At 47.8% G+C, this 27785-nt stretch overlaps 10 protein-coding genes and 1 pseudogene across 11 annotated transcripts; 6 read left to right on the forward strand and 5 right to left on the reverse strand.

Moving 5' to 3' along the window:
- Positions 1-22: 22 nt before the first annotated feature.
- Positions 23-1706, reverse strand: FOBCDRAFT_125778 (cytochrome P450; the record flags this gene model as incomplete). Its single annotated transcript, XM_059607800.1, has 2 exons — positions 23-1394; positions 1441-1706. The coding sequence occupies 2 exons, from the start codon at positions 1704-1706 to the stop codon at positions 23-25; spliced, it is 1638 nt and encodes a 545-aa protein (XP_059466700.1).
- Positions 1707-2127: 421 nt separating this feature from the next.
- On the reverse strand, positions 2128-4363 carry FOBCDRAFT_247606 (cytochrome P450; the record flags this gene model as incomplete). The annotated part of the gene is made up of 5 exons (XM_059610811.1): positions 2128-2247; positions 2297-2324; positions 2640-3103; positions 3148-4182; positions 4229-4363. The coding sequence occupies 5 exons, from the start codon at positions 4361-4363 to the stop codon at positions 2128-2130; spliced, it is 1782 nt and encodes a 593-aa protein (XP_059466701.1).
- A 430-nt stretch (positions 4364-4793) lies between these two features.
- Positions 4794-6050, reverse strand: FOBCDRAFT_127018 (membrane bound O-acyl transferase family-domain-containing protein; the record flags this gene model as incomplete). The annotated part of the gene is made up of 2 exons (XM_031172548.2): positions 4794-5238; positions 5284-6050. 2 exons carry the CDS (start codon positions 6048-6050, stop codon positions 4794-4796), a joined length of 1212 nt encoding a protein of 403 aa, XP_031049333.2.
- Positions 6051-6685: 635 nt separating this feature from the next.
- FOBCDRAFT_213924 (cytochrome P450) lies at positions 6686-8634 on the forward strand. Its single transcript, XM_031172549.3, has 3 exons — positions 6686-7121; positions 7166-7612; positions 7662-8634. Exons 1-3 carry the CDS (start codon positions 6943-6945, stop codon positions 8545-8547), a joined length of 1512 nt encoding a protein of 503 aa, XP_031049334.2. The 5' UTR covers positions 6686-6942; the 3' UTR covers positions 8548-8634.
- Positions 8635-8921: 287 nt separating this feature from the next.
- FOBCDRAFT_256583 (uncharacterized protein) lies at positions 8922-13283 on the reverse strand (the record flags this gene model as incomplete). The annotated part of the gene is made up of 5 exons (XM_059611186.1): positions 8922-9245; positions 9370-9924; positions 9978-11680; positions 12174-12817; positions 12856-13283. The coding sequence occupies 5 exons, from the start codon at positions 13281-13283 to the stop codon at positions 8922-8924; spliced, it is 3654 nt and encodes a 1217-aa protein (XP_059464054.1).
- A 609-nt stretch (positions 13284-13892) lies between these two features.
- On the forward strand, positions 13893-15924 carry FOBCDRAFT_213928 (heterokaryon incompatibility protein-domain-containing protein). The gene has a single exon (XM_031172553.3). It carries the CDS (start codon positions 13945-13947, stop codon positions 15754-15756), a length of 1812 nt encoding a protein of 603 aa, XP_031049338.2. The 5' UTR covers positions 13893-13944; the 3' UTR covers positions 15757-15924.
- An 802-nt stretch (positions 15925-16726) lies between these two features.
- On the forward strand, positions 16727-17599 carry FOBCDRAFT_213930 (uncharacterized protein). Its single transcript, XM_031172554.3, has 3 exons — positions 16727-16898; positions 16953-17118; positions 17201-17599. The coding sequence occupies exons 1-3, from the start codon at positions 16810-16812 to the stop codon at positions 17405-17407; spliced, it is 462 nt and encodes a 153-aa protein (XP_031049339.2). The 5' UTR covers positions 16727-16809; the 3' UTR covers positions 17408-17599.
- Positions 17600-18084: 485 nt separating this feature from the next.
- On the forward strand, positions 18085-18714 carry FOBCDRAFT_256586 (uncharacterized protein; the record flags this gene model as incomplete). Its single annotated transcript, XM_031172555.3, has 2 exons — positions 18085-18181; positions 18228-18714. 2 exons carry the CDS (start codon positions 18085-18087, stop codon positions 18704-18706), a joined length of 576 nt encoding a protein of 191 aa, XP_031049340.3. The 3' UTR covers positions 18707-18714.
- A 540-nt stretch (positions 18715-19254) lies between these two features.
- FOBCDRAFT_213932 (uncharacterized protein) lies at positions 19255-19790 on the reverse strand. Its single transcript, XM_031172556.3, has one exon. The coding sequence runs from the start codon at positions 19784-19786 to the stop codon at positions 19349-19351; it is 438 nt and encodes a 145-aa protein (XP_031049341.2). The 5' UTR covers positions 19787-19790; the 3' UTR covers positions 19255-19348.
- Positions 19791-24062: 4272 nt separating this feature from the next.
- On the forward strand, positions 24063-24146 carry FOBCDRAFT_t36 (annotated as a pseudogene). The gene has a single exon. The product of its transcript is annotated as a tRNA-OTHER (tRNA).
- A 1240-nt stretch (positions 24147-25386) lies between these two features.
- On the forward strand, positions 25387-27248 carry FOBCDRAFT_213935 (Alpha/Beta hydrolase protein). The gene has a single exon (XM_031172561.3). It carries the CDS (start codon positions 25614-25616, stop codon positions 27129-27131), a length of 1518 nt encoding a protein of 505 aa, XP_031049346.3. The 5' UTR covers positions 25387-25613; the 3' UTR covers positions 27132-27248.
- The last annotated feature ends 537 nt before the right edge of the window (positions 27249-27785 follow it).

Consider the following 27785-nt stretch of genomic DNA (forward strand, 5'->3'; position numbering starts at 1 on the left):
CTAGCAATTGACTCATGGTATCCTAAACGCGCCGTAATCTGACAAGTAAATCTCTATCAACCCTTGCGACGCCCCTCGCTTCATTTCCAACTTCAGGCCCTCTATCCGAGGTCTTCCCTTCACGATCCACAAACCGTAGCGGCTCGATCTCAAAGTGTGCAAAGAATAAAACAACCGCTGACAGAATCTCCTGCTTAGCGTAATTCCGCCCTGGACACATTGCTGCGCCGCCTCCGTAGGGGAAATAATTGCCTGCTGAGATCCCAGAGTTGCCTTTCTTGATGAAGCGCTCTGGCCAGAATTCTTCTGGGGGATGTGCGGATGATGACCATACTTCTGGGGCGTTGTGTGCAAGGTATGATGGTGCGAGGACGAGATTGCCTTCTTTGAGCGTATAGCCGTCTAGCTCGATCGAGTTTCGTAGTTTGCGGACTACAAACACTGATGATCTTAGACGAAGACATTCCAAGTATACTGAGTTGAGTAATGGCAGCTTCTTGAGTGCCACAATGTCAACTTGCTTGGTGTCATTGTCGAAGACCGTAGCAACTTCTTCTTGAATCCGTTTGAAAATCTCTGGTCGACGGAGAATCTCAATGATAATCCAAGATGTCATGGGAATAGCATTCGAGTTTATACTCCAGATTAGACCCATTTGAAAAGAAGCTCTTCCATCAAGGCCAATACCATATTTCTCCATGGCAACTTCTCTTTCACGAACAAGCTTGGATCCAAAGTTTGGTTCCCAATCAGGGTTTTGTTCGTGACAAGCTCTCCAATCAAGGTTTTGCCAACCTTGATCGAGATAGCCTTTTACGGTCTCCAGGCACTTGTCCCTGGCATTGGAGCCTTTTCGACAGAGAAACTTGGGAATGCCGTACAGTAAAGACATGAAATCCTCATCGTAGTCCCAAAACACATCTGCGAAATTGGGATCAATGTCAAAGGCCTTTCGACCTGCGAGAGCAATGGTAGAAGCTCGAAACATATGGTGCTTCATGAACTCGTCAATGCCAATCTCAATCGCCCCCTGAGTGGCAGCAGTACCGAGCTCATCAATCATGGTATCAATGAACAACTCTGTAAGGGCAGATACTGCATTAGCGCCAATGAGGTGGGACTCGTAGATCTCATGGAACTTTCTCCATATACGATCTTCCTCACGAGTCTCGGTTAACGGCAATCGTGACGATCCCGATATATCCTTTGCTACTAACGCAGCATCTTTGGCAGGAAGACGTTTGACTTTTTGAGCTACTCGGAGAGCAAATTCCTCGAATGTGAGTTCTTTTGAACATCGAAAGACTTGTTGGACGTTTCTTGTGCCGTGGATAAGATACGCATGGACATTGCCTAGACGCATGCGAATGGGCTCACCATTCTCGACTTTCTGGCTGGGAAATGTTAGCTGAGAAGTGAAATAAGGGCGAGTTAACATACACAATGGAATTGAAGAATCCATGGGGATTTCTGATCAGACTGAGTGCTGAACCAACCCCTGGTAGTACATATGGAAATGTCGATGGCTCTTTTCCTTGGTATCGGCGATCACAAAACCGCTGTATCGAATACCGAATCGTAGTAATACAATGCGTTGAAAGCAGTAACAATACCGCCACCAGGGCAATAGTACTCGCCGAAGCGTTAAAGAAAGGAGCGTCCATCATATCGAAATCGAACATGTCCTTCAAAACTCTCGATGGCATTCTTAGAGAAGGCATTCTCGCAACGTGATAAAGAAATTGTCACTTGTGGATATCCGCTGTCAAACACCGGCCCGGATATTATCTAAATCATGCAAGGAATGGCTTTGAACTCCATAAATAGAGCTACTGGCTAGGCTACCGACCAACAGGTTCGTAATTACTAGGATATGGGATTTTACGGATTCATGACAGTCAGCTCGGTGGACGTTATCCACACGCCAACCATTACCTGAGGCAGGGTATCATCGGTGAAACGGCTAGTGAATGATTCTGGGGGCTTTTTTGCTTTGCTCAGCCTTTGGGATGCTTGTGATAGTGGTCTGCGCTTTGAATGGATGGGCTAGTATGTGGATGCAAGGAGGCAAGTCGGTTAGATAGAGATCTACGCGATCTTTGTTTATCTCATGCCCCCACGATGTCTTTACTGGTGATCATCCCCTGCAGGGCGTGTAACTTCATGATTACCTAAGGACTTGTAAATCAAGTTGATGGAAACGGATGCAGCGGCATTTTGGCCGCAGAAATGCTGACTGCAGGTTTCCTGCAAGGGATGAAAACGATTTAGAATCTCACCTAATTCATCCACTGACGAAGGGGCTATGCTGTAAAGGTAGAAGCCTAAGACAACCTTTTTACGTAGTGGGTCAATCTATTAAGATTCTGAATCTGTTTGTGATAAAATTATGCTTTGCGTGACACGTAGCAGCGAGATAGCGGGCCAACACCAAGGATCATCGTGGCTTGCGGATCCCGTTTTAGACCCGGGACCTTGCGGAGACAAAAAGTCTGTGCACTCTGCCTAAATGAAAGGATTCATTCTGGAACGTGTAGGATTGATGTAACCTCCACTCGAGCCCTGTAGCCCTACGTACGACCTAACAACACCCACTAACGTATCTGTGAGATCCGCTACACTAGACTCTGCGCACACACCGCAGCTTGATCTTCTCAGGATGCTTCACCTTGAGCAGGAAATTGAAACTAGACTGCTTCGCCTCTTCCATGAGGGCCCTTGACGCCGCCTCCTTGAGGTCACCTTCTGCATCAGGCTCCACGGTGTATTCCTTGAGGAGACACGCCATGACGGCCACGAATTCTACCTGTGAGAATTTCTTGCCGGGGCAGACTCGCGGGCCTGCGGCCCAGGGGAGGAACGCGCCCGTGGGCGTGGGAGCGAGCTTTTCGCCTGTTTCGTCGGTGGTGATCCAGCGGCTGGGGAGCCATTGGAGCGCGTTGTCGCCCCATGAGGCGGAGGACGTGTGCAGGCCTGCCAGGTTGACGCCGACGAATGTGTTTTTGGGGATTGTGTATGATGTGCCGTTGACTTTGAGAGTTTGGTCTACGAGTGTTGTTTTAGGAACTGCCCTTGCTGCGCCGAATAATCGGAGTGTTTCGTGCTGGTTATGTTAGTGGTGATCAATTGGCCTGGTGGCTGACGTACCATGATCGCGAGAACGCGCTTCAATTGAGGATAATATGTTTCGTAGTCAAGGTCCTTCAAGTCGACTCCAGCTGTGATTTGATCGACCTCTTCTGCTGCCCATTTCTGCCATTCGGGGTTCGCTGCGAGGAGGATTGTCGCGTAAGCAAGAGTGTTGGACGTTGTTTCGTGACCAGCGAGGTTATAGCTGAAAAGATTGCCATAAATCTCAGAGTCTGTCAAATGACGAGTCCCTTTGCCCTCTTTGTTCTGGTTCTCAGATGCTCGTACAAGAATACTCATGAGGTTGTCCTGTTCTTCTGCCCCAGCATCCATGGCCTCACGCTCTTCGGCGACCATCTCAGCCATGTACTGTCGAAAGTTGACCACGGCATCTTGAACCTGCTTGAACTTAGAGGGCAGCATCCACGTGGGAAGATTGAGCGTGGCTGTGAAAACAGCAGTGAACAGATTGCCCAGAATGAGACTGAGTGAATCACGATATGTGAGGCTGTGGTTTTCCAATGCGCTCTCCAAACCGCTGCCGAAGGTGTAGCTTCTGCCGAACCCAGCGGCAGTGAGGACATGGAGAGCGAGAACCATGGTGTCGCTCTGAGGGTTCACGACGCCTTTCGGGTTTGATGCCCACATCTTGAGCATGTCGGTAGCTTGCCTCTTGGACTCGTCCCAAACAAGCGCACTGTTCCTCTCATTGAAGGGCGGCGTTGTGATCCGTCGATGTCTCACCCAATCATCTCCTTCAGTCGTTACGACATTGCGACCAAAGATCTCTAGTGGTTTGTAGAGAGCCACGGCTTTAACAAAATCTCTGCGACGGCGACAGAGGTCGTCACTAGCCTTTGCGTTACCTGTGAACACGCGGATCTGCTTCGGGCTGACAATGATGAACGTGTCGCCAATTCGTTCTTGAAGATCATGAATCTGTTCATAATTCCAATCCCGGCTGTTGTATTCAACAAAGTTTCCAAGTCCAAAAGGCAGAATCTTTCTTAAGAGAGGCTCCAAGAAGCTGCTGCAAAGCAAATATGGGACATTCTAAAGGCATTAGCTGCAGTGCATTTGAGAGGGAAGCTAAGCGTACGGATGGATCAATTGGCGTGATGAGAACGGGAAGCCCAATAGATTTGGCTTTCTTGTAGTTGTAGAGTAGCTGCAGTGTACTCAGGCCAATATATGCCAGTAACAGTCCGCCGATGGCGTAAAGAGGTGATATCATGTTGCCTGAAAGTGGTGATGATAATGAGATAAAAGGTTGGAGTAAGAACGAGAAATGTTAAGTACACGGTTTACAGTGAGTGGGTTAGCACTAAATTTAGAGCCGACACGCCACTGAAAGCACTAATTTTCGCTTGTTTCAGCACCAATGCCCTCAGTAGGTGCTGCAATAAACTCGCAGACCGCATGAGGCTGATTGTATTATCTATGCTTCGAGGGTATTTATGCTCTCTCAAGTGACAATCTTACTATTTGAGACGCTCAAAGATCATTCAAGACGATGGTCAGTGGTTGGTTTAGGACGAAGTGTAGCACTTGACTGGATGCTATTCATTTCACAGCTCAATCTCAAGCTCTTAACCATCAATTTCACAATAAAGTGATGTTTCTAAGGCTTTCTCAACTCATTCATACATTCTACTAAAGTAATCTTACCAACAGCTCATGACTTTAGCCATCGGCTTGAAAGCACTGAGCCTTATCAATTCCGTCTCCGGGCGCTGCTGTAGAATGACTGGAAACCACCGAACTGGCCCAGACCAAGCAAGAAAAGAAATAACCCAAAAGTAACCAGCAAGTCTCGCCAGTATCCGAGTAAACTTGTACTTCCAGAGAGGAAGAAACAAATCACCAAACACATCCTCCAGCATCAACCCGATCAATTGCGTGCTGAAGAACTGGATCGCTCCGCTGTCCTTTGCAGAGACTGCGCTGCCCATGTCGCTTGGGACGTGAACCAAGCCAGACAATGCAAAAGCCAGAAGAATCTTTAGATACCGCGATGGAAGCGAATAAGACTTTATGCGAAAGATGTTCTTGACAATCCATGTCGCAGTGCCCCGAAGATTATTCTGCAGCCCTTGGTGCCAAAACGTGCTGAAAAATTAGCGGTCGTCCACTAAAAGTACGCTGAAAACTTACGACCAGAATTGTCGGAGACAGTAGGACTCTGTCAGTTCGCCGAAAATGGGTCTCCATTCTTTGACAGCTTTCGGATTCATGGTTACCGATGCTGCAGAGGCGAGAGAGTAACCGCCCTGGATGAAGCAGAAAATTGACACAACTGTTGTGACAGTCGCGATGTACCGAACTTGCAGCTCTGCCAGTGTTACTTCGTCAACGCGGCGAAAGATGGGCACGTAGTTTGGAGCCATGTACTGCTGATCGAGACTCAATTGTGTCGTGATGCACAGCTTGTGGACAAAATAGCAAAGAAGGACTTTTAGAAGATTGATACACACAAATGGCGTCGCTGCAGGCACGTATGTCGGGTCTTGAGAGTCGAAATGGTGAATATTTCTGATCTCCCAAGGCGTGCCCAACCCTCTCATTGAAGACGCAACTTCTTGCCCAAAGACATATCGCTTGCGAAATTCCGCAATCCTCGATTGAGGTTCTTGGTCTTTCTTCTCACGATCCTCAGCGTATGCAATTTTACGCACAATCATCCGCTCAAAGTACGTCAGCGAGATTTGCGGAAATGCAGAGATGATGGCTCTGGAGACCCATCCTGGCGGTTCGACAAAGTCTTCAAACGTAGCGAGCGCAACGAACGTTGAGATGAGAAAGATAATGAACCCAACTGGTCGAAGAATTGATGTGCGAGATGTGAAGCCCGCGATGTAAATGAAGAAGAATTGCTGGGCTGTCGAAATGACAAGCGGGTGAAGGTAGAGTCGGCAAGCCATTGTTACCGACAGAACTGAGGGCATACAGAACCTCCAAAGACTTCAAGACCTGCAGAAGGGCTGCTGGATCTGCTGGATGGCTGTTGGCTCTATTGTTAGTATAGCTGATACTCGTACGAGAATTGCTGAGCTGTCACTGGGGCTGATGAAACGCCTCTACAGGCTTCATCGCTGTGAGCCATTTCATAACGTTGAACACAAGGCATCCCAGCACCAACTAACGCTGAGCCGGAAACTGTTTCGAGAAGACCCGAGTCTACTTTCTGAGATAAGCCGCAAGTGCCAAAGTAACCCACCAAGCGCCTTGGCGCAATTCCTTGCATCGGACAATTGCAAAAAGCCACCCGCGAAAATCTCAACGGCTGAAGCTAGAGAGGGTCCCGATCCTTTGATGCAACGGTAGTCCCTACCCTTGTCCTGGCTAGATAGCCGATACATCCTTGTCTCATAAGCACACGCCCTTGATACGACTCCATAATCTTTGTTGGTTGCTCTCTAACTTGATGAGTTTGCGGAGCCGACTTCCGCTACCAAGGAGGCTTAGCTGTCATTTTTGCGCTCCTTGATCTTCGGAATGTCGCCGGTGGAGGTCAGGGACTTGTTTGTCAAGGGTTTGGATGGGGGCATGATGATCTCCACTTACGTATGACATGGACGGACGGCTGGATATGGCAGCGCTTACTTTTTCATGCTTGATTAGCTGAACGGAATTAGAAACAGAGCTGGATACATCCACTGTGACTGAACGTGGAACTGGAACTGCAGCTTTCTCGGTCTTTTGTTGTCGAGGCATCGGTATCTAGGCAATTCCCGCCCAAGACAGAGGAGTACTTTGTTCAAGCAAATCTGTACGCTCAGGCATAGGGTAGACGGAAAGTAGTTGTCGATAACAATGGCTCTGAGCAACCTCACCATTGGGGTGGTTTGCTGCGTAGTGGTAGCCATCGTCGCTCTGGCTACCAGAAAGCAGCCCGACGCCAGAGAGCCACCCTACGTCAAGGAGACCGTCCCCTACTTCATTCACATTTACGGACTGTTGAAGCATGGCCTGCGATACTTTGATCTCGTCAGGTAAGTATCATACCACTACCGCTGACCGTCGCTAATCTCTTCAGCGCTCAACAACCGCATCCAATCTTCACGATTGACATGTCGGGACAGAAGAACTACATTGTGACATCTCCAGAACTTGTACAAGCTGTTCAGCGCAACACGACTTCTTTGTCATTCAGCCCAGCTATGATACCGGCGTTTCGTCGAATGATGGGATTCGACGAGGCCGGTATCGAGCTCATCTTTCGGGATGCTCATACTGAGAATGGCATGTATGGTGAGATTCATAGAGTTCAAAAGGCTTCTTTGCTCCCGGGTACAGAATCTCTTGATGAACTGTGCACGCTCATTCGTACCAAACTACTCAACATCATCAATGAGCTTCCCTCAAGTCAGACAATCGATCTTTATGCTTGGGTACAGGATCTGTTCATGAGAACAAACAACTCTGCTTGTTTTGGCCAGAAGGATCCATTCACTATTGACCCATCGCTGAATTCAACATTCTGGTAAGCTTATCTCGGGCCAAGGCAAGATGATATGTACTGACATCGGCAGGGACTGGGAGGCCAATATCAAGGTGCTTCTCCTCGGAGTCCCTTGGTTTCTGAGCCCCAAGAAGCACTCCACAGCGCAGAGAACTCGCAAAGAGCTCGTCGATGCATTCTTGAAGTACCTCAATGACGACGGTCTGGATACTGCTTGCTCGTTCATTAAAGAGCTTTCCGGCTTAGGCATCCGACGAGGTTTGAGTAATGAGAACAATGCCCGCGCTCTACTTGGCAGCATCCTTGCCATTGTTGGAAACACCATTCCCACGACTTTTTGGCTGTTGATATCGATCTTCTCCAGACCTGATCTTTTGAAGGAGATTCGATCCGAGCTTGAAGCCACTATTGAAGATCCTGCATCTGAGATTGTATCTCTCGACTACACCACCATTCGTGAGAGGTGCACAGTCTTCATGTCAACATATGACGAAGTACTTCGAATGACGAGTGGCATTGCGACAGTGCGGTACACCAACGAAGACACCCTTATTCAAGATCGTTGGCTCCTGAAGAAAGGAGCTCAGGTTCAGATGCCAACAGCATTCATCCACGCCGATCCAACAACCTGGGGTGCAGACGCGGATGTCTTTGACCACACAAGATTCTTAAAGTCCAAGGTCCTCACCAAGGAGCAGAAGACCCGAAGGGCTGCCGCGTTCAGACCGTTTGGTGGTGGCAATACCCTCTGCCCTGGTCGCCACTTTGCATCTTATGAAGTCCTAACCTTTGCGGGAAGCATTCTGCTTGGCTTTGATATGGCTCCAACGACGAAGACATTCAATGTTCCTCAGATGGACAGATCGAAGCTTCCTTTGACATCTCTCAAGCCGGCTGGGGATATCAAGGTAAGCATGCCGAGGAGACCTGGTTGGGAAAAGGTGCAGTTTAGATAGGAAACAATGGGATGGCAATTTCCACCGCTGTGAGGATCAACGGCAAGTCTTTTGCAGAAAAATCTCGTTACGCCGTCTCCATCTTGGACTTTTTGTTTTGTTTGGCCAGATTATGGTCTGTTGAGGATCGCTTGCTTCTAAGATACTTCCATTGATGTAGGCTAATCGCTGTACGGCGGTGGTTCGTCCCGAGGGTCGGTAGTAAAGCCAAAGCTCTGTAGGGTGTCTTCAGTGGTATGTAAATCCGAAGTCTGTTCATCAATTGAATGCTCTGACATGCTTGAATTCCTTGATCTATCGCGAACGACTTCCCAATGTTGAGGCTTGCTGGGACCCTGAATCGGCTGACTCCATGCTTCCTCAAGTCTTGTATTTTAATGTCGAACTTCGTCCTCGCTTCCTCCATGTACCTCCCTTATATAGAGAGATGTCTCTGTAAGAAGTGTCGCGTTAATAGGCCTATTCGTCGGTGGCGTCTTATCCCATGAGAGGCATTCTTCATAAATATATGCGTCTGGGCAACCACAGGTTGCTGTCCTGTTATTCGTAGGCGATGACTCATGAGCCATACTATCAACGAGGAGATCACTTCTGTGAGTAATTCGGTAATCGATTATTGCGATAGGAATCTCTTCAATCATCTCCAGGATCCGTGATTCTGATTGATCTGAATCAAGTCGTGATCCGCCCACGGTGACCTGAAAGGTTAATTAGTCTTTCGAAAAGAGGGAGCTGATATCAGTTCTAACAACTGATGGGATAGTGGTGAATAGTCAAGGTTATCTTTAAGCCCTCTTTCATAATCATAGGAAAGAAACTTACTTGCATGAAATGATTCAACTCGATAAATGGAGTCGAACAAGTTATCTCCAGAGGTTCTTGACCTACCAGCCATCCGGCTTTCATCCGCTTACAGGTTGGCAACATGAGATCATCAGAGATAGAAACAGGCTCATCAGGATCCAAGTTTGGCAGATAACCTTTTATGAACAATGTCTTGCAAGACTTGTCACTTTCACATGAGAAGGCTGCTTCCTCCTCATACTGTTCACTGGAGTCATCGTCTCCTACACGGGTGGACTCTTCAAGTATGAATCTTTCCAAAAGCACAAGCTTCTGCTCATCTGTATTTTGCGTTGCCCGATCTTGCGTCCACCGTTTGCCTCTTTGTACGATGGTGTAGGTTAAGTACTCAGCTCGAAGGTCATTGTTAACAGGCCCGAGAGTGACTGTGATGGGGATCCTGCCGCCAATTGGAGATATCTTATAGGGCAAATCGACACAGAAAGAAATGCCCTCGTTCTGTTGTCTGAGCGATTGATTGGTGGCAGTGCTTCTCGGTCTCAGCTGACGTGGAATTTGAATAACAGGTAGTTCCTTCATTAATGGAATATGAGGGTTGAAATCAGAAACTCCATGACAACAAATACAGTCCAATTTGTATCTTCAAGGAAAATTTTCTTGGCGTGGTGGAGAGTACAGTCAACAGTTGATTCGAAAGGGTAGCTGTAAGAACCAGGTGGGAATGGAATATGATCTGGTTTAGCGACACCGTCACTCTCAGGCTGTCTCGTATTTTCTTGGGAGTTCTCGTTGTCCAATCTAAAGGTGCAGTTGTCTCCAAATCTTCCATCAGAAGTGATATTGGAGTCGCAGAGTTTCAGCTTCCACGTTGTGAAATCAGCGCCATCTCCAAATAGTTGTTTTCCTTTTCTCCGACCTTCCACATTCCATATACTCATTCCAGATACGTCGATTTGAATGTGTATGGACTTGATATCAATGTTTTCGTATGCCATGATATTCATGCTGCCCCGAATCGTGATTGGAAAAGCATCCGGAAACCCTGACAGGTCATTTCCATCGTCTTGCAAGCTAAAGACGAGAATAGGGTGGCTAAAGCGAAGTTCCCAAGCCAGGTTTGGCAAAGTCGTCGCTGTCGTAGAACCAGAAGAGCTGGCAAGGGAGTCAAGTCCACCTCTTGCAGAAATCTTTTCTATCATTTGACGATAAAGTTCCTCGTTCTCAAATTCCATTGAAGACTTCGTGTCAGAATTCACTGCAGGCGCAAGTTTCGGCCCCGTGCAAGCAACTAAAGCCCTTTTGCGATTTTCCAGCTCGGTCAACATATGATCTCTCACGGCCTTGAGTCGTGACACAAGACTGACTGTCTGGTCATTCATGTGGCCGTTTAAGCGCTCTGAGATAGTAGAAGCTGACAGTGAAGCCTCCTCAGCCATTTCAAACTCCCTCGTGTTCTCACACGATTTGGCCAAGCCACAAAGAAGCTGCAGAAATATTTTGTCATCTGGGTCACTTAGGCTCGAGGACCGAATATAGTCGATCGCCGAGGTAAAGAGTGTCCTGGAAATTTCAGACTTTCCCATTGCAAGGTAAACATCCCCACCACATAGACATATCGTAAAGTATGCTTCAGCGAATTTCCCGTGTATGTCGATATGGTGTGCGTTGATGTGGTTCCAGAGTAGATTTAGACATCGATTGAACAAATTGAAGAACCTGAAGGCGTCGCATTTGTCATGCAGTGATAGAATATGTTTTGAGAGGCTGTAGGTTGCTTGAATGATCCAGACGTCTCGGTCTTCCATGGTGGCAAGTCTCCACTGGCATATCGAAGCATGAAGGAAGAATGATAACAGAGTATGATCGCTTGCTTGTTTCTTAGTGGCTAGGAAGACTTTGTTTAGCTCATCGATAGACATGTTGAGTTTGATCTTGCTCTGGACCAGAGTCTGTAGCTGCTTCCATGGGCCCTGTTTTTCAGTACCCTCCACATCTATTAAGTCCAGGTTGTATACAAGTGAGATGGGAATCGCGAAAGGTCCATATATTGAACAAAATGTTATTAGAAGAGCTGAATCTGTGCTCTTTATCAAGATTGATGCATAAAGTGAATCAAGCATGCTAAAAAGAGAGTTGATTGCTCCGTTTCTGGTCCAAATCCAGACTCCAGAGTCAATCTCAAACTGAGCAAGCTCTGGATAGTCATTGGTGAAAGTTTCAGCAAATTCATCAAGGGCTGTAATCCCGCGATGGTGGAGAACTCCTGCCAGCTCCAGAGCCAGAGGGAATCCACCCAGAAGCTTGGCCGCATGCCAGGCTGCATTGCTGACTTTGAAGAGTTAGTGGCATCCGAGAGTAGAGGAAATTGGAAAGCTTGCCATCTTCTTCATATTCTGCATCGTTCTCGTAAGCTCTCCACAAAAGAAGTGACTGAGATGCCCGGGCGTCAAGATGCTCAATAAGGATGTGTTTGAGCCGCAGAGCTCTTGCTGTAACTTGATTTGTCGAAATAATGCATAAAGGACCATGGTTAATGTCCTGAAATGGCCCCCATAGGCGTTTGTTCGGGATAGGTCCATTAGCGTTATCAATCACAGTCAGCCAGTTCTTCTCGGGCGTTGTCCGAAGCCATTCTAGAACAAGCTGGCGTGACGGAGTGCTCTCTCTCCCCGCTCGAAATTCAGGGTTGTGTTCGTGAATACGGCTTGAGCAGCTTGAAAAGGACTCTTCTATGCTCTCTTCTGAGGATGCATCGATCCATAAGATGGCGGAGAAACTTCCACTTCACTGTGCCACATACTGGCGAGCCAGTTGTGTCTTACCAGACCCAGATATCCCGCACAGAACCACGCCTCTTCGTTGGGTTGTGGCCTCGAGACATTTGACCATCTCCAAAAGTTCTGTTTTTCGTCCAAAGAAACGGTCTGTAGTTGGTGGAAGGTCACATAAGATGGTGCCATAAAGGGCATGTTTTGCCTCATGCATCATGCTGGAGCTTGGCATCACTTTACCCAGGCCTAATTCATAGATCACAGCTTTTGCGTACGCTGCGGCCATGGCAGCAGCATATGGCTGCCACTCTTTATTTTTGTGCTGGTCGGCATAGTCGCAAACGCCTCTGATCACGCCAACAGGTATGCGATTCATCGTCCCTGCAGCTTCCATCTCTAAGCCGATCACTCCATAACGATCTCTTATCTCATTGCGCTTGAGGGTATTTTTCGTCAACTTCTCTCCAGATCCGATAGAACCATACCATACGCGAGTTCGCCTGTCGGTAGGCCGCTGCATCCTCTGGACGGGGCTATCAACACCATCATCACTGATGTCGTAGAAGATATCCTTTTCCTGGCCAAGATCTGCGAATGTCCCTCTTGAGTGTTCTTTGTCTTTGATTCTCTCGTAAAAGGGGAGGAAGACATCAGTGTCACCTGGTGCCCTGATCTTGATGTTGCCAATAGTTGATCTGACGACTGTCTCTGTATTTGCCAAGACTGGCCAAACCTCAAAAGCTGAAACCCCTCAGAAGTCTCTTTCCCCAAGTCATACGCGACTAAGCCTGCACTATCTCCTTCGGATAATCCAACGAGCACATCTCCAAGCCGTATATCGATTGGCGGTATCTTTCGTAGATTCGGAAGACCTGCCGTGACTCCTACAAGGAGGCCGAACCAGAGATTGGTGAAGAACTTTTTGATTTGGCTAGCAAGGGCAGCGGCTGAGCCGGTTCCATATTCTTGGCCGGGAGGCAAGGTTGCGATGACTATGTTTTGACCGTTGATATCACCCGCGAGGAAGACATAGTCATCGCCTCGACTGATGGGGAATTTTCCATCGTGGCGATTATCGAGCATATGACGAGCTGCCTGAGCCTCGATTTCCAAAGGCGCAACCCATGCTATTGTGTATAGTGCAGCATCAAGTTCTCTCATTCTGTGTCAGGCTTATCGATCTTATTGATAGAGGTTGATGATGAACATGGATGTTGTGGACATGAGGCTGGCAAGCTTGAAAAGGAGCGAGGTGAACGGCGCATGTTCCCCGCGTTCATGCTGCGTCCTGGCACGCAGCCTTGTCTGGATTTGTCAATTAGTGGCTTTGCACAAAACCAATGAGATTTTCGTCTCATGCGGCTGAATAGGATGTAAGATTCAAGTCGGTTGAGAGCTGAGGTCAAGCCAAGGCAGTTTGGAAGGTGACGGCACGTGATTCTCTTGCCGAGAATACAGATCCTCAACCCCAGAAGCGGAAAAAGTGTCGGCACTGGAACTCGTCGCATGGGCAAGCTTTTAACTTAAGCATACCGAAGAGTATGCGCTTTCGAGCTCTCATATATGCTAGCTCAGCATTTATCAATATTTCTGATTTGGGTTTGAGTAACAATCAGAAGACAGACCCTGGCAAAAGTGACCAGAGGGATGAGACCAGTACGAAGTACAATGTGGCCAGGGGCAGATTCAGCTGCATCGTCAATTGGATGGCCAGGCACCGGACCGATTAAGTCCGAATAGAAGACAAGAGCCAACAGGGAGGGGAAATCGACAGCCTTGCCATCTCAACTAAACCACTGGCATTCCAGATCTCGCTATCGAAATGGGCTCTAGCCACTATTATTGCCTTCGTGAGCCAGCGCATGAAATACGGCTGCTCGATCTTCTCCCTGCAACTGCTTCAGGGGATCTGAATGGCCGTGTACGACGATTTAGCATAGGCAGTGCGCCTGCATTTGTTTCTGTTTCGCATGTCTGGGGAGACAAGAAAGCAGACCGGGCTATGTCCCTTGAGTCAGGCTGTGGAGTCAAGAACCTACAGATTTCTCTCAATCTGGAATCATTTCTCGTCAACATGCTCTGCCATACACCTGAAACCCTGCCGCAAATCTGGGAAGTCAATGAGAGGCTGCCGATGTGGATTGACATGATCTGCATTGATCAGCTGGACAATAATGAGAAGGCGTTGCAAATTCCGCTGATGCGAGATATCTACTCAAAAGCGAGGTCCGTGGTCGTGTGGATTCACGAATACGACAGCTATTTGCGATATGCATTTCAGTATTTGCGTCGACTCAGTACACAGGGCCCGCAAGATGGGATCTCATTCGATCCTATGGGATGGGATGCGATTCGACGCCTGCTTGGTTGTGAGTGGTTTCATCGACGATGGGTGATTCAAGAATCTGTGCTCCCAAAGACCGCCATCTTTCTTTGCGGGTCGGACTCAATTTCCATGGGTGATGTGTTCCGCGGCTTTGACATGGCTGTTAATTCGTTACTTGCACGGCCAAGACCGATGAAAAAGCTCAAGCGTGGCAACACGGGCGAAGTACGGCCTGTGAGGGTGTTGAGAGAGCTCAGGCAAGCATTAGAAACAAATCAAAATCAGTTTGGTCTTTTCTGGCTGATGGAGCATCTCCGTTTCACCCGAGCAACTTTTGCTCACGATCAGATCTATTCGTTACTGGGTGTTTGCAACCGTCAGGAGGCTGCTGCAACTTCAGTTCGATATGACCTCGAGCCCGAGGAGGTCTACAAGCGTTCAGCTATATTACATGCAAATATACATGGTAACTTGGACTTTCTTGGCCTCTGTGCCCCTGAGCAACGCGACACCCTCTGCTCTGGATCACCCGGGGCCCCAGTTTTGCGCACTTTCGCAGGCCCTACTTGGTTGCCCAACTGGCACTCGCCGAAGTTGAGGCGTTGCTTGGGTCTCAGCCATATCGACCACGAGGAGAGCTTTTTTAATGCCTCTGAAGCAGTTCCTTTCAGCCCTACCTTCGAGGGAGAGCAGCTGACAGTCTCCGGAGCCATGATTGATAAGATCAGCTCAATTGCTGATTTTTGTCCTCGTGATAGAGCCCTCGAGTTCTCGGATGCCAACTCAGACCTGTATCAGCAGTATCTGGATTTCTGGATGACCCCAGTGGATGAGCCCGAACCTTATTCAGATGCCGTCAATCGGGCTGAAAGCTTTATACGAACTTTGAGTCTAGTTGGGATTTACTTGGAGCCCGTACCCTCGCCTGATGATATTCCAACAATTTTCTACAACTGGTGCAGTGGCTCAGCATTGTGTAAGCGGCTAGAAGCGTACGGGTTCAGGCCCAAAAGCAGTGGCACGGGACCCGAACAAAAGGCATTTATCAGAATGAAGCGTCTGGTATCCTGGGATCCATTCATCACCTTCAAGGGTTACATGGGCCTTGGTCGGGAGGGTGTTGCGATTGGTGATGAAATTTGGCTCATTGGGGGTTGCAGTACCCCCGTTTTGCTGTCCCCTAGCACGGGTGGCCCGCTCCGATACGAGGTGAAAGGGGAGGTTTTCCTTGATGGGTTTATGTTCAAGGGGCAATTCGCGGAATCAATCCACCAGGGCTCGAAAATTGAGCGAATCGTTCTGGTATAGCGGATGATGGATAGCTACCTGGGTGAAACTAGGTTTTGGGCGTACTTTTGAGTTACTTGTCAAGGTCTGAAGATTGAAGAGATAGCTTGCTAGCTGATTCAATTCAGGAACATCCCGATGCAATGGTGTATTTCTAGGAACAAGCTGAGATGGCTGCATAGACTGGGCATCTAGTCCTTCTGTACAAACCAATGGGATATATTTGAAGCTGGGATAAGCCGACTGGGAGCTAGACTAATTCCACGACCCGAAGATGCATAATTTAGTAAGGGACGAAGGTAGAGTACCAAGAAAAACTTGCGAGCTTCGTCGCAATCGTTGTAAATCACGTAGACCTGCTCCGGTTCCAATAAGAAAGCCAACCAGATGTTTGTCAAGAGTCTTTCGGTCTGGCCAGCAAGAGCGGCGGCTGAACTCGTTCCATTATTTGCAGTTCAGAACTGTGGCTGAGAGCTTGTATCATCATAGAAAACTTAGCTTGTCCTCCTGGACTGGTAACAACTCACGACCCTCCAATTTTTTGATTTTATTTCTCAGACTGCCTTAAGATCTCCCGTCTGATATTCATTCTCTAGCAATTACTTGCGTTAAAATATATTTCCATCAGCCAGTAGTGTATTGTTGAAGTGAAGGCTATGCGAGCATAGTTACAGTTTCTAAACGGTCTCTAGTGCGGAAGTCAAACTTACAATATCCTTGGATTTAGTGCAGGATGTTACAGAAATACGACCATGCAACTGATCCAATTTTGAGGCATATATATCAAGATCTCGTCCTTTAGACTATGACAACAAACAAAACGCTCGAAATCCTTTTCTCACTAGCTTCACACGGATTCTCGGCATCTAGCTTGACTAATTGTTTTATAATGCATGCGTAATCAATTATTCAAGAGTGACATTCAACTTAGCACCGACATCGCCGCAGTCAGCGCGCCGCAATAAGCCCCGCTTTTGCCGCATAACCTTTCCTCAGACTATAAAGCTTATGCCTCATCTCGTCAACTACGTATCAGTACCTCGATAACTCATTCGGATCTCTTTAATCAACAATATGGCTGAACAACGACCCCCTTTCCCTCCCTACAGCAGAGAGACTGCTCACGCAAAAGTCAAAGCGGCTCAAGATGGATGGAACACCCAGTAAGATCCCCCCAACTCGTAAGCAGGCTTTCTGACTCACACATTTCGTTCCAGAGATCCATCAAAGGTCAAGATGGCTTACACACCTGACTCAATCTGGCGCAATCGAGATACTTTCGTCAAGGGTCGTGACCAAATTGAGAAATTTTTGACGGATAAGTGGAATCGAGAACACGACTATAAATTGCGCAAGGAGCTCTTTGCTTTCGATAACGATAAGGTGAGTCAATTTATCGAGATGCTACTCAGTCATCACAGCTGTCTTTGATTCTTCACATATGATCTTATTCTGACGCTCGTAGATCGCTGTGCAGTTTTGGTATGAGTTTCGCGATGATGATGGTCAGTGGTGGCGATGCTACGGACTTGAAGATTGGACCTTTGATGAGAATGGTTTGATGAAGAAGAGGCAAATGAGCGGAAATAATGTCAAGATCAGTGAGGAGGATCGCTGGTTCAAGGACGGTGTTGACGTCAACACCGTCGAAATTGGACCAGAGCACTGGTAATGGCTCTTCTGATTCTGGCCGCAGGTTCTGCAGTTCTCACCAGCTGGGGGACAAAGAATAATAAAATCTCCAATCCATTTCTTCCTCGCTTAGTGTCAATAATGAATATAGTCTGGATTTCGTTTCTTACATAACATGCGTCACCGGTATGAAAGAGTCACGTTTACTGTAGCTTGAGAAGGCATTCATTCACAGGTAGTCCTTGATATTATATCAAATCAGTTGATGTCCAATTACTAGTAAGGAATCCGTTTTGGTCAGGGAGGGGCTTGTTTCGGTGATTATGATAAGGGGCCGACGGATGAAACGTAGGATCGACCAAGGTCTTGCATAGACGATCTTGAAACACAGCTAAGGGCAGGGGCATCATTCGATATTTATTCTTCATACATACATCATCCGACTGCCTCCTTCATTATTTTTCCGGCAACCCCAGCACCGCCAACAAAAATACACATTTCAGGACAGCAACAATGAAAAAACCAACATCAGTCCAGCTGGTCCTTTTCATGGCCTCGGTAGCCACCGCGGCCGACTCTACATGTGCCGTATGAAACCCATCATCTGGTATTTATCTGATACTGACAGCGCGATAGATTGACTGCTTCCAAGGCCTCATCACTAACGGTCCTCCCGCGGGGTGTAAAGAGGCAACGAACTATCTCTGCTTCTGCACAATGCCTACGCTGCAAGGCAACTTTGTCCAATGCGCCGACAAGACTTGCGCCGATGGCAAGGACGGGGCTATGGCTTGGGCAAATGAGCTTTGCGGAAGTACGTATAATGGCTCGCTGATGAATACCATGCTGACAATGTTCAGAACTTGGGAAGCCTATCGACCTCGGAGGCTCGGGGGGTTCCCCCAAGACTGATGAGAGTACTGTTGTTAATGTTCCGACTACCAGCGCTGGTGGCGAGGTGAAGCCAACCACTGAGGCTGAAAAGACGACAGATGAGGTGCCGACTACCACTACAGAGGCCAAGACAGAATCTAAAGTTGAGGAGACTTCAAGTAACAAGACCTCTGAGGTCACTTCTGAGTCATCAGCTGGTGAAACAACCGCAAGCTCGGTCAAGACCACAGTCAGCAAGCCGAAAGAAACGAACGACGCATCGGGCAGTGCAGCTGAAGCGACGGCTGATCAGACTAGCGATGACTCTGTTGTCACGATTACTGGAACTGCCGATACCGCTACTGCAACTCCGTCTCCGACCGACGGTTCCAACGTCGCCAATTCTGCAGGCCCTAACTTCTACGCTGCTGTTGGTGTTGCTGCCGCGTTTTGGCAATTGCTGTAAAAGCGCACGGTTTGATACAATTTCTTAGCGTTTGGAACATATTTTCGGCTGGTACATAGATGAATGGAAAGCCATTGGCGGCTTATTTGCGTTGATCGCAATCATACCCCGAAGCAATTAATCTAGAGCCGCGTTCATGAAACATCCCGTGTTTTGGCGTTGAAAAGGATTTACGATCATTGGTCAATTCTTCAAATAAATCATCCAATCTCGTTTCGCAAAACGCCATCAAAACAGAAGGATTCCCAGCTGAAGAAACAATTGGTAGAGCTTGGACATTTTGGTTTAAATTACATGTTTGACACCAATGTTTTGAAACGCATTACGGGGCGAATTTCATGCACGGCGATCACCCGTTTTTACAGCTGATGGTGTTTCAGCTTGTGATTCCCCAAATTGAATACGTGAGAATATTTTGAGGCCATGGAATTGTAATAGTAACGTTTCCCCGAGGTGCAGGTGAATCTTGGCTTAATTGGCTGCTCAATCAGTCAAGAGCTTACACAGCAGACAAGTCATGCATAAAGTTGTCACTGATGCTTATCCCTTGGGCATTTCGTTATATTCATCAGGAAGCTTCCCACCATAGGCAAATATGAATCCCGTAAACCACATCATACTCGTGAACCTCAAAGCTGTTCCCTACAGGCAAATTCCAGAGCAATCAGCCCCTCCTTTCTTAGGATCGCACTTATCCGACGGATCATCATAGCAGTACAGACCCTTAGGACACTTCTTTCCCATGAAACCTCCGCATGTGTGCGGGTTCTTTGGCGCACAGATGCCAGGCTTATCACAAGCCATGCCGCAGTCCCCAGGAGTTCGAGGGTCATCAACACAGTGAGTCCCCTTCTTGCAAGGCGGAGGAGGCTTGGCGCGAAAGCCTCCACAGGTTTGATATTCATTCTTGAAGTCGCACATGCCTGAGCATTTGTTGAGATCTTTGCAGTTGGCAAGAATTGGCTTGCAGGTGGTGTCTTCGGGACAAGGTGCAATCTTGCGACCGCATTCTCGGCCGGAGGATTGAGAGGCGGCGGCGAGGCCGATGGAAGCGGCAATGAGGATATTCTGAAACAACATTGTGAAGTAATGGGAAGAATCAAATTAAGGATTAATCAATATTCTTGCGGGGAAGCCGGCAGTTATAAGTTTCTACATAAGCTTAATCAATTCGAATCAGTCTAGCATAAGACGGATCTGTTCATTCACCCGCTACACTTGACCGTAATTACAGTCCCACGAGGAAATGAACGCCACCTCGTATAACCACTTCAATAGTACAAGCCATGACGCAGTACCATCATCACTGCACTTAAGAAAGCCTCAGCTGAAAAGGCATGCCCAGTGGTGATCCATGCCGAAGAGATGATTTGCCAATTTTAGGTACGCGGTTTCAGGGCAAGACGCCTCATTTTGGGCCGCTTTGCGCTATGATCAGCAAGGACCATTCCAGACCGGCCCATTCCTACCTTGAGCTTTACGTTTTATGTAGAAGAAGATGCAGCTACGTAATAGATTCTCCGAGTTGAGAAGTTGATTGAATGAAGACAAAGGATCAGTGCAAGAATCAGCAGATGGCTCTTCAGGAATGATACCATCTTGACGCATCAAGTCAGCTTATGGGCTTACCCAAAGAGCCTTTGCTGCAGTCAATGGCTCCAGGACTTGGACATGGCTGTTTCTACCGCAATGAAAGTCCTGAGGGTTCAGGGACGAAAGTGGTAATTCGATGTCGCCTGAGAAACAACACATGCCGAGAAACTGCCCAAAGATCGCCCAAAGGGCCATAAACACGTTCGGCTTTTCATTTTAGTGACTTATTACATGGACAGGGCTGTCTCACTTCAAATGCCTCCTGCTATCATAAGTCTGCTAGTGAGCTTCGAAGTATCCTGACTTGATTGGTGAGAGCTCCAGGGAAAGACGATAACAGAAGGAGATTCATACATATTGACCACTTCTCAATACAATAAATAAGAGGCTGGTGTTTGAATGTTGCGAGAAACCTTCTGTGTTGAGTATCCGTGTTTGTTGTTTAAAGTATATGAGAGAAATAAGGTTTTGTGAGCGTGCTGGCTCGCTGTATCTCGTTGGGATACGACAAGCTTTGTCAGATACACCGAGATATAGAATACCAGCCAGTAGGAACAGCCTCAGTGCCATAAGACTCGTCGTCTCCGAAGGCGTCCCACTTTTGCCAACTAATATCTCTCGGTTCCAGATACTTTTTAGCGCGTTCATTGGCCAGTCTGCGCATTTGCTTTCCTCACCCGTTCATTCCGAACACCTCCGTTATGATGGATGCCTGCTGATGGGTTGTCTCCAGGCTGATATGTATATCGGAGGTCATTGAGATCATGGGGGCTTTTTTTTCGTGAGTTTTCAGTAGCCCAGTTTAGTTGGGCATTTGCAAACATCGCTCGCCTCGTCACTCAGATGTACATTGGGGACATAGGCAGCTTAAAAGTGTTCACAAAAGGCCAAAAGTCGAGGGGCCTTCTTTTGCTGAATTTCGATGACTTTACCCGTAGGGTTTCTTTGAGAAGATCGTCTGGCGCCTCGAGGGAGGAGAGGATCGGCACGCCGCACCAGCAACAGTGTTCGAGTCAGGGGTAATTGCTCGACTTTGATGTTGAACCACTCCCGAGTGTTGGTCATTCGCAAGTCTCCAAGCTGCCTCGCCCGCCCGATTTTCGAGCGATAGCACTAGATCCAACCCTCTTCCACTTCAGCAATTTGACGAAGTACTTCTGCGCTGTGATTCGTTGCTCCTTTCCTCATAAGCATTGCAGTATCGATGACGAGTTCGTTGAAGCTTGGTGTCCCGTTGGGTTATTGCAAAGGTTTTCTTGGAATCTTGCGAGCGTATCGTCGAGTTTGGGCGGCGGATTTCCGGGTAGAGGTGTGCATCTGGCTTGCTGTCGCATTTGGGGTAGTCTTCACAGACTCGGACATCTTGACGAGCGGCGTTTGTTTCGTGGTGATGGCGATAATTTGATTTTTACCAGATGTCGCATTCTCGTGTGGTTAAGTTTGCTGAGAAGAACTTGGAATCGACCATCGCCAGGATTCCAGAGAGTGACAGTAGCTTTTAACTCCCCCGGCTCCTTCCCAGGCACCCTTCGCGTCCTCGTTGTCGATACAGGACCATCCACCCAGCCAATGCCCCTGTTCTCTAAAGATATCTACGAGATAAATCTCAAGAAACATATAAATATGCTCGGTCTATTGATCTCTTCCCATTCGTGCAAAGCCGTAATTATATGAATGCAGGAGATGGTGTCTCTTTCGTGGTCGATCTTAGTTCAGAGTAGTGACTGAGGGTTGGGCATATTGAGCAGCGTTTGGGATGTGGTCGCGAAGATCCAACATGAGTATTGCCTCTTCGGCATCGACCCTGTTAAGTGCTTCCCCCTGTATCATCTCTGCAATGTGGTCTTGTAAGCTCGCCGACAGTATATCCCATCCCGTGTCCTCCACATAGCGATCCAACGGGCGGCTGTCTGTCCACTGACATCTATGATAAGGTGCAATAGCTTTATAATGTCTGGTATCCAAGGCATTAATGTCTGCCGACGGTTCACCATGCGCGCTGTGGCCCAATGGGCCACGGCAACCATCCAGAACATATTTTTTGTCTTTTTTTCCAGTTGCTCTCAGGGTCGAGTGCGATATGTCATGACATTCTCCAGCATAATACATACTCAGATTTCTTTTTGACACGCGATAGCCATGGTAAAACAGGAATCTGTTGATGGCGGTGGCTACTGTATGTGGAAGTTGAGGGCTATGTATGGTGGTGGCACCTGCAATAGCTATATAAGGGCTCAGAACTTCAATTCGAATGTCTGCTGACGGTTCATCATGCGTTTCATGGCCGAGGGGGTCACGGATAACATGTTATTTCTTTTTATCCTTTTTTGCAACCATGCTCAGGTTCGAAAGCTGTACTCCATGGCATTTTCTGGCGTTTCGGTGACTTGAAATTCTTTGTTACGTGTTATAGTTCTGGTTAAACCGTAAGGTCTTTGTCTGGCGACGCTTCACCATGCTAGTCATGGCCGGATGGTCATGACGAACATTGTGTCTTTTTTTGGGCTTTGTGATAAAACTCTATTCAAGATCTTCCAAGTTCGAGAGCACTGCTGTAATCAAGACTGATAAATCACCGGTTTGTTTGAAAGGCTATAGCTGAGGTTACATGGTAAGGTCTCTGTCTGGCGACGCTTCACCATGCTAGCTGTGGCCGAACGGTCACAGTGAACGTGTGTCTTTTTTTTTTTTTTTTCCTTCAGTACCTTTTAAAAATGAAACTTTGTTTCATCGTTCTTCAGTTCGAGAACCATACTATCACTGTGGCTCCGCTATTCTTGGTGTCACAAATTTAGCTATAGGTCGAGTTATGCAGTAAAGGGTTGTCTGGCGACGCTTCACCATGCTAACCGTGGCCGAATGGTCACGGTGAACATGTCTTTTTTTCTCATGTTTCTGGATGAAACTCTGTTCCACCGTTCTCAAATTCGAGAACCGTCGTGTCGCTCCGTTTATAACAACGCCATCGACTCAGTCAATCGGCCTATAGGTTGAGCTATGCAGTAAAGGGTTGTCTGGCGACGCTTCACCGTGCTGTGGCCTAGCGGTCACAGCGCATGATTTTTTTTCTTCTTCTTTTTTTACTTTTCTGTCTTCCAATTTCAAATGAGGTCTATCCCCGACCCCTCCATTCGAACCCCGATCGCATCTCTCTATTCCATTCTTTCTTCGAGCCCTGACTTGCTGAACACGCATTTCTGTCTGACACTTGAAGGGGCAGTGATGGTCTTGTAATAACCTAGGTACCTTCGAGTAGTAACAGGTGATCGTTTGGGTCAGACAAACAATTAATGTTCTTTGCTGGAAGCCCGGTACTCCTCATACTTCACTGCCTTCACCAAGCATGCCACTTCAGTGGAGACATGAAGTCGGAGTAGTGCCCGCTAGAGCCGTCTTCCGCCCGCGCTTGGCGATCCCACGACGTGAGTCACGTGAAACCCGGAGATATCCAGCGCACCATTTTTCTTCGACCACATCTGAACTCACTCCCCTTTTATTTTCTCACTTTGTCATCTGGCAAAACTCGCGCAGCGTTTTATTGCGCGTAATGAACAGCACTGTGTTGCTGGTCTTGTAAGCCACAAGTGGCCGATCAACCGCGCCCCTCTCGTCCGTTCCCCTGTTGTTGCTCCTTCTCCCAGCTCTCAACGCAGGAAGGAGCAGATACCACAACAGAAAAAAGCGCGCTCCAACACCTTCCCCAGCATGAGATCTTCCATACCTTTGTAAACCAAAAACACAGACATTGTTTTCAACGATTACCGGAGCGGTGGCTGGGTGGTTAAAGCCTGGTGAAGCGCGCCAGACGTGAATCCAAAGTCCGCCGGTTCGACTCCGGTCCGCTCTGTCTGGGTGGGAGTTGCAGACCCGATAATTGTCCCCTGGGACCACTCGGGGGTAAACCCCGTTCGCTCAGCGTTCGAGGGGATTAGTAGGCATGCCCAGTGCTTTGCGAACCTTTTTTGGCTGTATGTGGCTTCAGAAAGGGGCGCAGCCGCAAGCACAGGCTCCCCTTTTTTTGCTCTTATGCAATTGAAAAAGATGATTTCAAATGGCTTGAGGTATGGTCAATCTGATTTTGGAGCCCCTGATTGCAAAGTTGCGTTGTCGTGGCTCTGATCTTCGAGTCGGTCCCTGATACCCCTTAACCTGGGCGCGGTGGTTGATGAGACAAACCAGATGCTAAGGAGAACACATGCATCACCAATGCTTCGAAAATTCGAAAATTCGAAAATTCGTTCCAAATGCTTCTCGGATAGTCAATCTCAATCGTAGAAGCGTCGAGAAAAGCATGAACCCATCGTACATGGAGTTACGACTGCAACAAGTTTCACCCCTTGGAACTACAGCTTACCAGCTTGGAACCCAGCATTCTGTCAGTGAATGGCATACATACTGCCACTTCAGGTTGTAAGGAATGCCCCTGGCCTCATATTAACAGAATTGGGTTTCATTTGTTACTGGAGCAGCTTGCATTTTCTTGATTCAGACTGTTTGATACCATTGTCCAATGAAGCCCATGAAGCCCATGAATTCTCAGCGGTACAACCCATGAATGGAGAACAAGTGCACGTTACTATTTACCTGGCTACCAGGAGAGCCGTGATTGCAACCTGGCCGATGAACGAGACAGTTCATCACAAACGATGTTCACTTTGCAAGATCACAAGACACAGAACAGACTCACGAAAATCATTGTCAGTTGAGCACAAGGAAGACCCCATTACCAGCGTCACTGTTCGCATTAGACAGATCAATAATATTAATCCACTATGACGTATCTCTAGTCGTAGCAATAATGGCGCCAAACTAAGGGTACATAATTTGCTCTCTCAATTAAAGCTGTAAGACAACAGAATCTATCTAGGAACATAGAGATTAACGTATCAATCAATACGATTGAAGAGTACGAGATGACCAGTCTCTAAGAAAGAGTCAGTTATATACTAGACTACACTAAAAACAACTTATACTAGACTATTGAATGACCGCGTCTATACTAAGCGCAACCCCAACCTCCTCATCATCATCCCCACCTTCAACCGCGCCAAAGCCAATCCCTCGTAAACAAATACGTCCAGGCCTATCAAAACGAATGCGAATCCGGCCATCCGGGTCAATAGTTCCATTTCTGCACATCAATGACGTCTGTGGTAGCAGTCAGCACTAGGAAGTCCATTCGTCTCCCGTCCACGGAACACACGGCTCCAATTAACTTTCGGGAGTCAGCACGATGCAGCCTCATTGAGGGGGACATATAACAACTCACCACGCCCTCTTCTTCTCGGACCAAATCGTTTTTGCTCAATTGCCTATGATGGCGTTTTTAAAGTCTCTTGTCCTTTTTGTACTGCTGCAGTTTGTTAACGCTGCGGCGACGAAATCTTCAGCCCCGAAGATAAGCTGGGGAGAATGTCCTTCTTTGATTCCACCTGGTGTTGATTGTGGAAAGATCAATGTCCCTCTTGCGTATCAGAGCGGGAATTCTACGTCTGCCAAGGGAGACGATACAGTTGAGCTGGTTTTCACGCGCTTGAACCATACAGGCAAAGGCGAGAAACATGGTGTTTTATTCTTCAATACCGGTGGACCTGGTGCATCTGGAGCTATCACCGTCGCTGGATCACCATACGTCTCGGCGATTTCTTTCTCGGATGAACTTCGTGATGTATACGATATCATCGGTCTTGACCCCCGCGGTGTTGGTGTAAGCAGTCCTGTGCAATGCGATCCCAAAGTCTTCAACAAGAGGGTCAAGACTTTCGTTACTACGGATGAAGAGTACGATGCATTGTTCAACTACAGTCGAAGCGTTGGTGAGAGCTGTGCCAAGCTTACAGGTCCTCTTATCAACCATCTCGACTCTGTCCATGTTGCGAAGGACCATGAAGTCGTGCGCAAAGCTCTTGGTGTTGAAAAATTCAACTACCTCGGTCTCTCATACGGTACCTTACTCGGTGCAACATATGCATCTCTATTCCCCAAATCCGTTGGCCGTATGGCCCTCGACGCAAACGTGGATCACTCCCAGTCCGAGATAGCAACCCTCCTCGCAGAAGCAACCGCCTACGAGACTGTCCTCGACCAATTCTTCAAATGGTGTGATAAGAACTCGACATGCGCGCTTCACGGGAAGAGTGCCAGCCGCATCTGGGATGAAACTCTCGCTCGCGCTGATTCCAAAGCCATTCCAGCACCGGACTGCAACGGGACATGTCGCTCTGACGTGACCGGTGAAGAAATTCGATACAATGCACAAGAGTTTCTTACCTTTGTTGATCTGGACTTTGGCTCTGGATCTACGTGGGCTGCTCTCGGAGATGCTATTCTTCAAGCTAGCAAGGGCAATGCTACTGCGCTGTCAACTTCAACTCCCAGTGGCAAAGTCGTCAATGACCCCAGTGGTTCTCCATACAGCTACCTTGCTATCGGATGTCAAGATTGGTTACACAAGTCCAAGACTTCAGTGGACTTGCGCCAGAAGCTCATCAACGCTGTTACGTTTGCTCCCAGAACAAGAGGCGCCTCGCAGACGTATTACTATGAGAGTACATGTATCGGCTGGCCTGCACCGTTGACGAATCCGCAGGGGCCTTTGGCAGATGGTATTAAGGACGCTCCTACTATTCTGATTGCGGCTTCGGTGTATGATCCCGAGACGAGTCTTACCGGGGCTGAGGGGGTGAGAGAGCAGTTGACGCATAGAGTGAGCATTACGAGGAATGGAGCCGGACACACGAGTCACTACCTTGGAGGCGATACTAGTAAGGTTATGGATAGGTATTTGGCCACTGGAAAGCTGCCTAGAGATGGTACAGTCTACAGGACTTGAGTTTCAGGCAATGTCTGAAGAACTTTGATGTGTTGGTCAGGTGGTGTTAATAACGATGGATCCGGGGTGATCGAATGTATTTAATTCTGACATATCTCTTCAGCATCATACTTCTACATATCTATCATGATATACGGACACATGCGGCAACTACATGACGACTGAGATCAACAATGTCCCGCCCATGCTATTGTGGATTCAGACAAGACGCAAGTGCCTCTACTTGAGCCTATTGCTATTAATAGCACCGAAGACTGCATGCCTCCGCGACGTACGTATGTCGTTAGTCAAACTGCCCCCAGACAAACTGGGCTAACCTGGGGGTGCCCTCCCTGCATCAGATCGTCCATCTAGCTCCTTAGTTCAGCCCTACAGACTGGCGTCATCCTTATATAGCCCTACAGTGAGCTCTTGAAAGGCCGTCAAACACTTCATCGCCACGGTCATGTCTTTCGACGGAGCAGCGAAGGACCGAGCCGAGGTTCGTAGCACAACGAAAATCCTTCGCAATCTCTTCATTTCCAATCTCCGAACGCATTTCAAAGCCCGTATCACAGTTCTTTGTAATAGAACCAGAAAATCTCAATCCGTGTAACCAAGGATCCACAATCCGGCCTCGGTATCCCACCAACTCCGAGAAAAGCGGGTTTCAAC

Source organism: Fusarium oxysporum, chromosome II (genome assembly GCF_013085055.1).
Source record: "Fusarium oxysporum Fo47 chromosome II, complete sequence".
NCBI lineage: Eukaryota > Fungi > Ascomycota > Sordariomycetes > Hypocreales > Nectriaceae > Fusarium > Fusarium oxysporum.

Excerpts from the sequence above, each read along its gene's own strand:
- FOBCDRAFT_213924 (XM_031172549.3), top strand. The coding sequence starts at position 6,943 with ATGGCTCTGAGCAACCTCACCATTGGGGTGGTTTGCTGCGTAGTGGTA. Across the intron at positions 7,122-7,165 it reads CGATACTTTGATCTCGTCAG|CGCTCAACAACCGCATCCAA; the intron begins GTAAGTATCATA and ends TAATCTCTTCAG. Across the intron at positions 7,613-7,661 it reads TCGCTGAATTCAACATTCTG|GGACTGGGAGGCCAATATCA; the intron begins GTAAGCTTATCT and ends TGACATCGGCAG.
- FOBCDRAFT_213928 (XM_031172553.3), top strand. The coding sequence starts at position 13,945 with ATGGGCTCTAGCCACTATTATTGCCTTCGTGAGCCAGCGCATGAAATA.
- FOBCDRAFT_213930 (XM_031172554.3), top strand. The coding sequence starts at position 16,810 with ATGGCTGAACAACGACCCCCTTTCCCTCCCTACAGCAGAGAGACTGCT. Across the intron at positions 16,899-16,952 it reads CAAGATGGATGGAACACCCA|AGATCCATCAAAGGTCAAGA; the intron begins GTAAGATCCCCC and ends ATTTCGTTCCAG. Across the intron at positions 17,119-17,200 it reads TTGCTTTCGATAACGATAAG|ATCGCTGTGCAGTTTTGGTA; the intron begins GTGAGTCAATTT and ends TGACGCTCGTAG.
- FOBCDRAFT_213932 (XM_031172556.3), bottom strand. The coding sequence starts at position 19,786 with ATGTTGTTTCAGAATATCCTCATTGCCGCTTCCATCGGCCTCGCCGCC.
- FOBCDRAFT_213935 (XM_031172561.3), top strand. The coding sequence starts at position 25,614 with ATGATGGCGTTTTTAAAGTCTCTTGTCCTTTTTGTACTGCTGCAGTTT.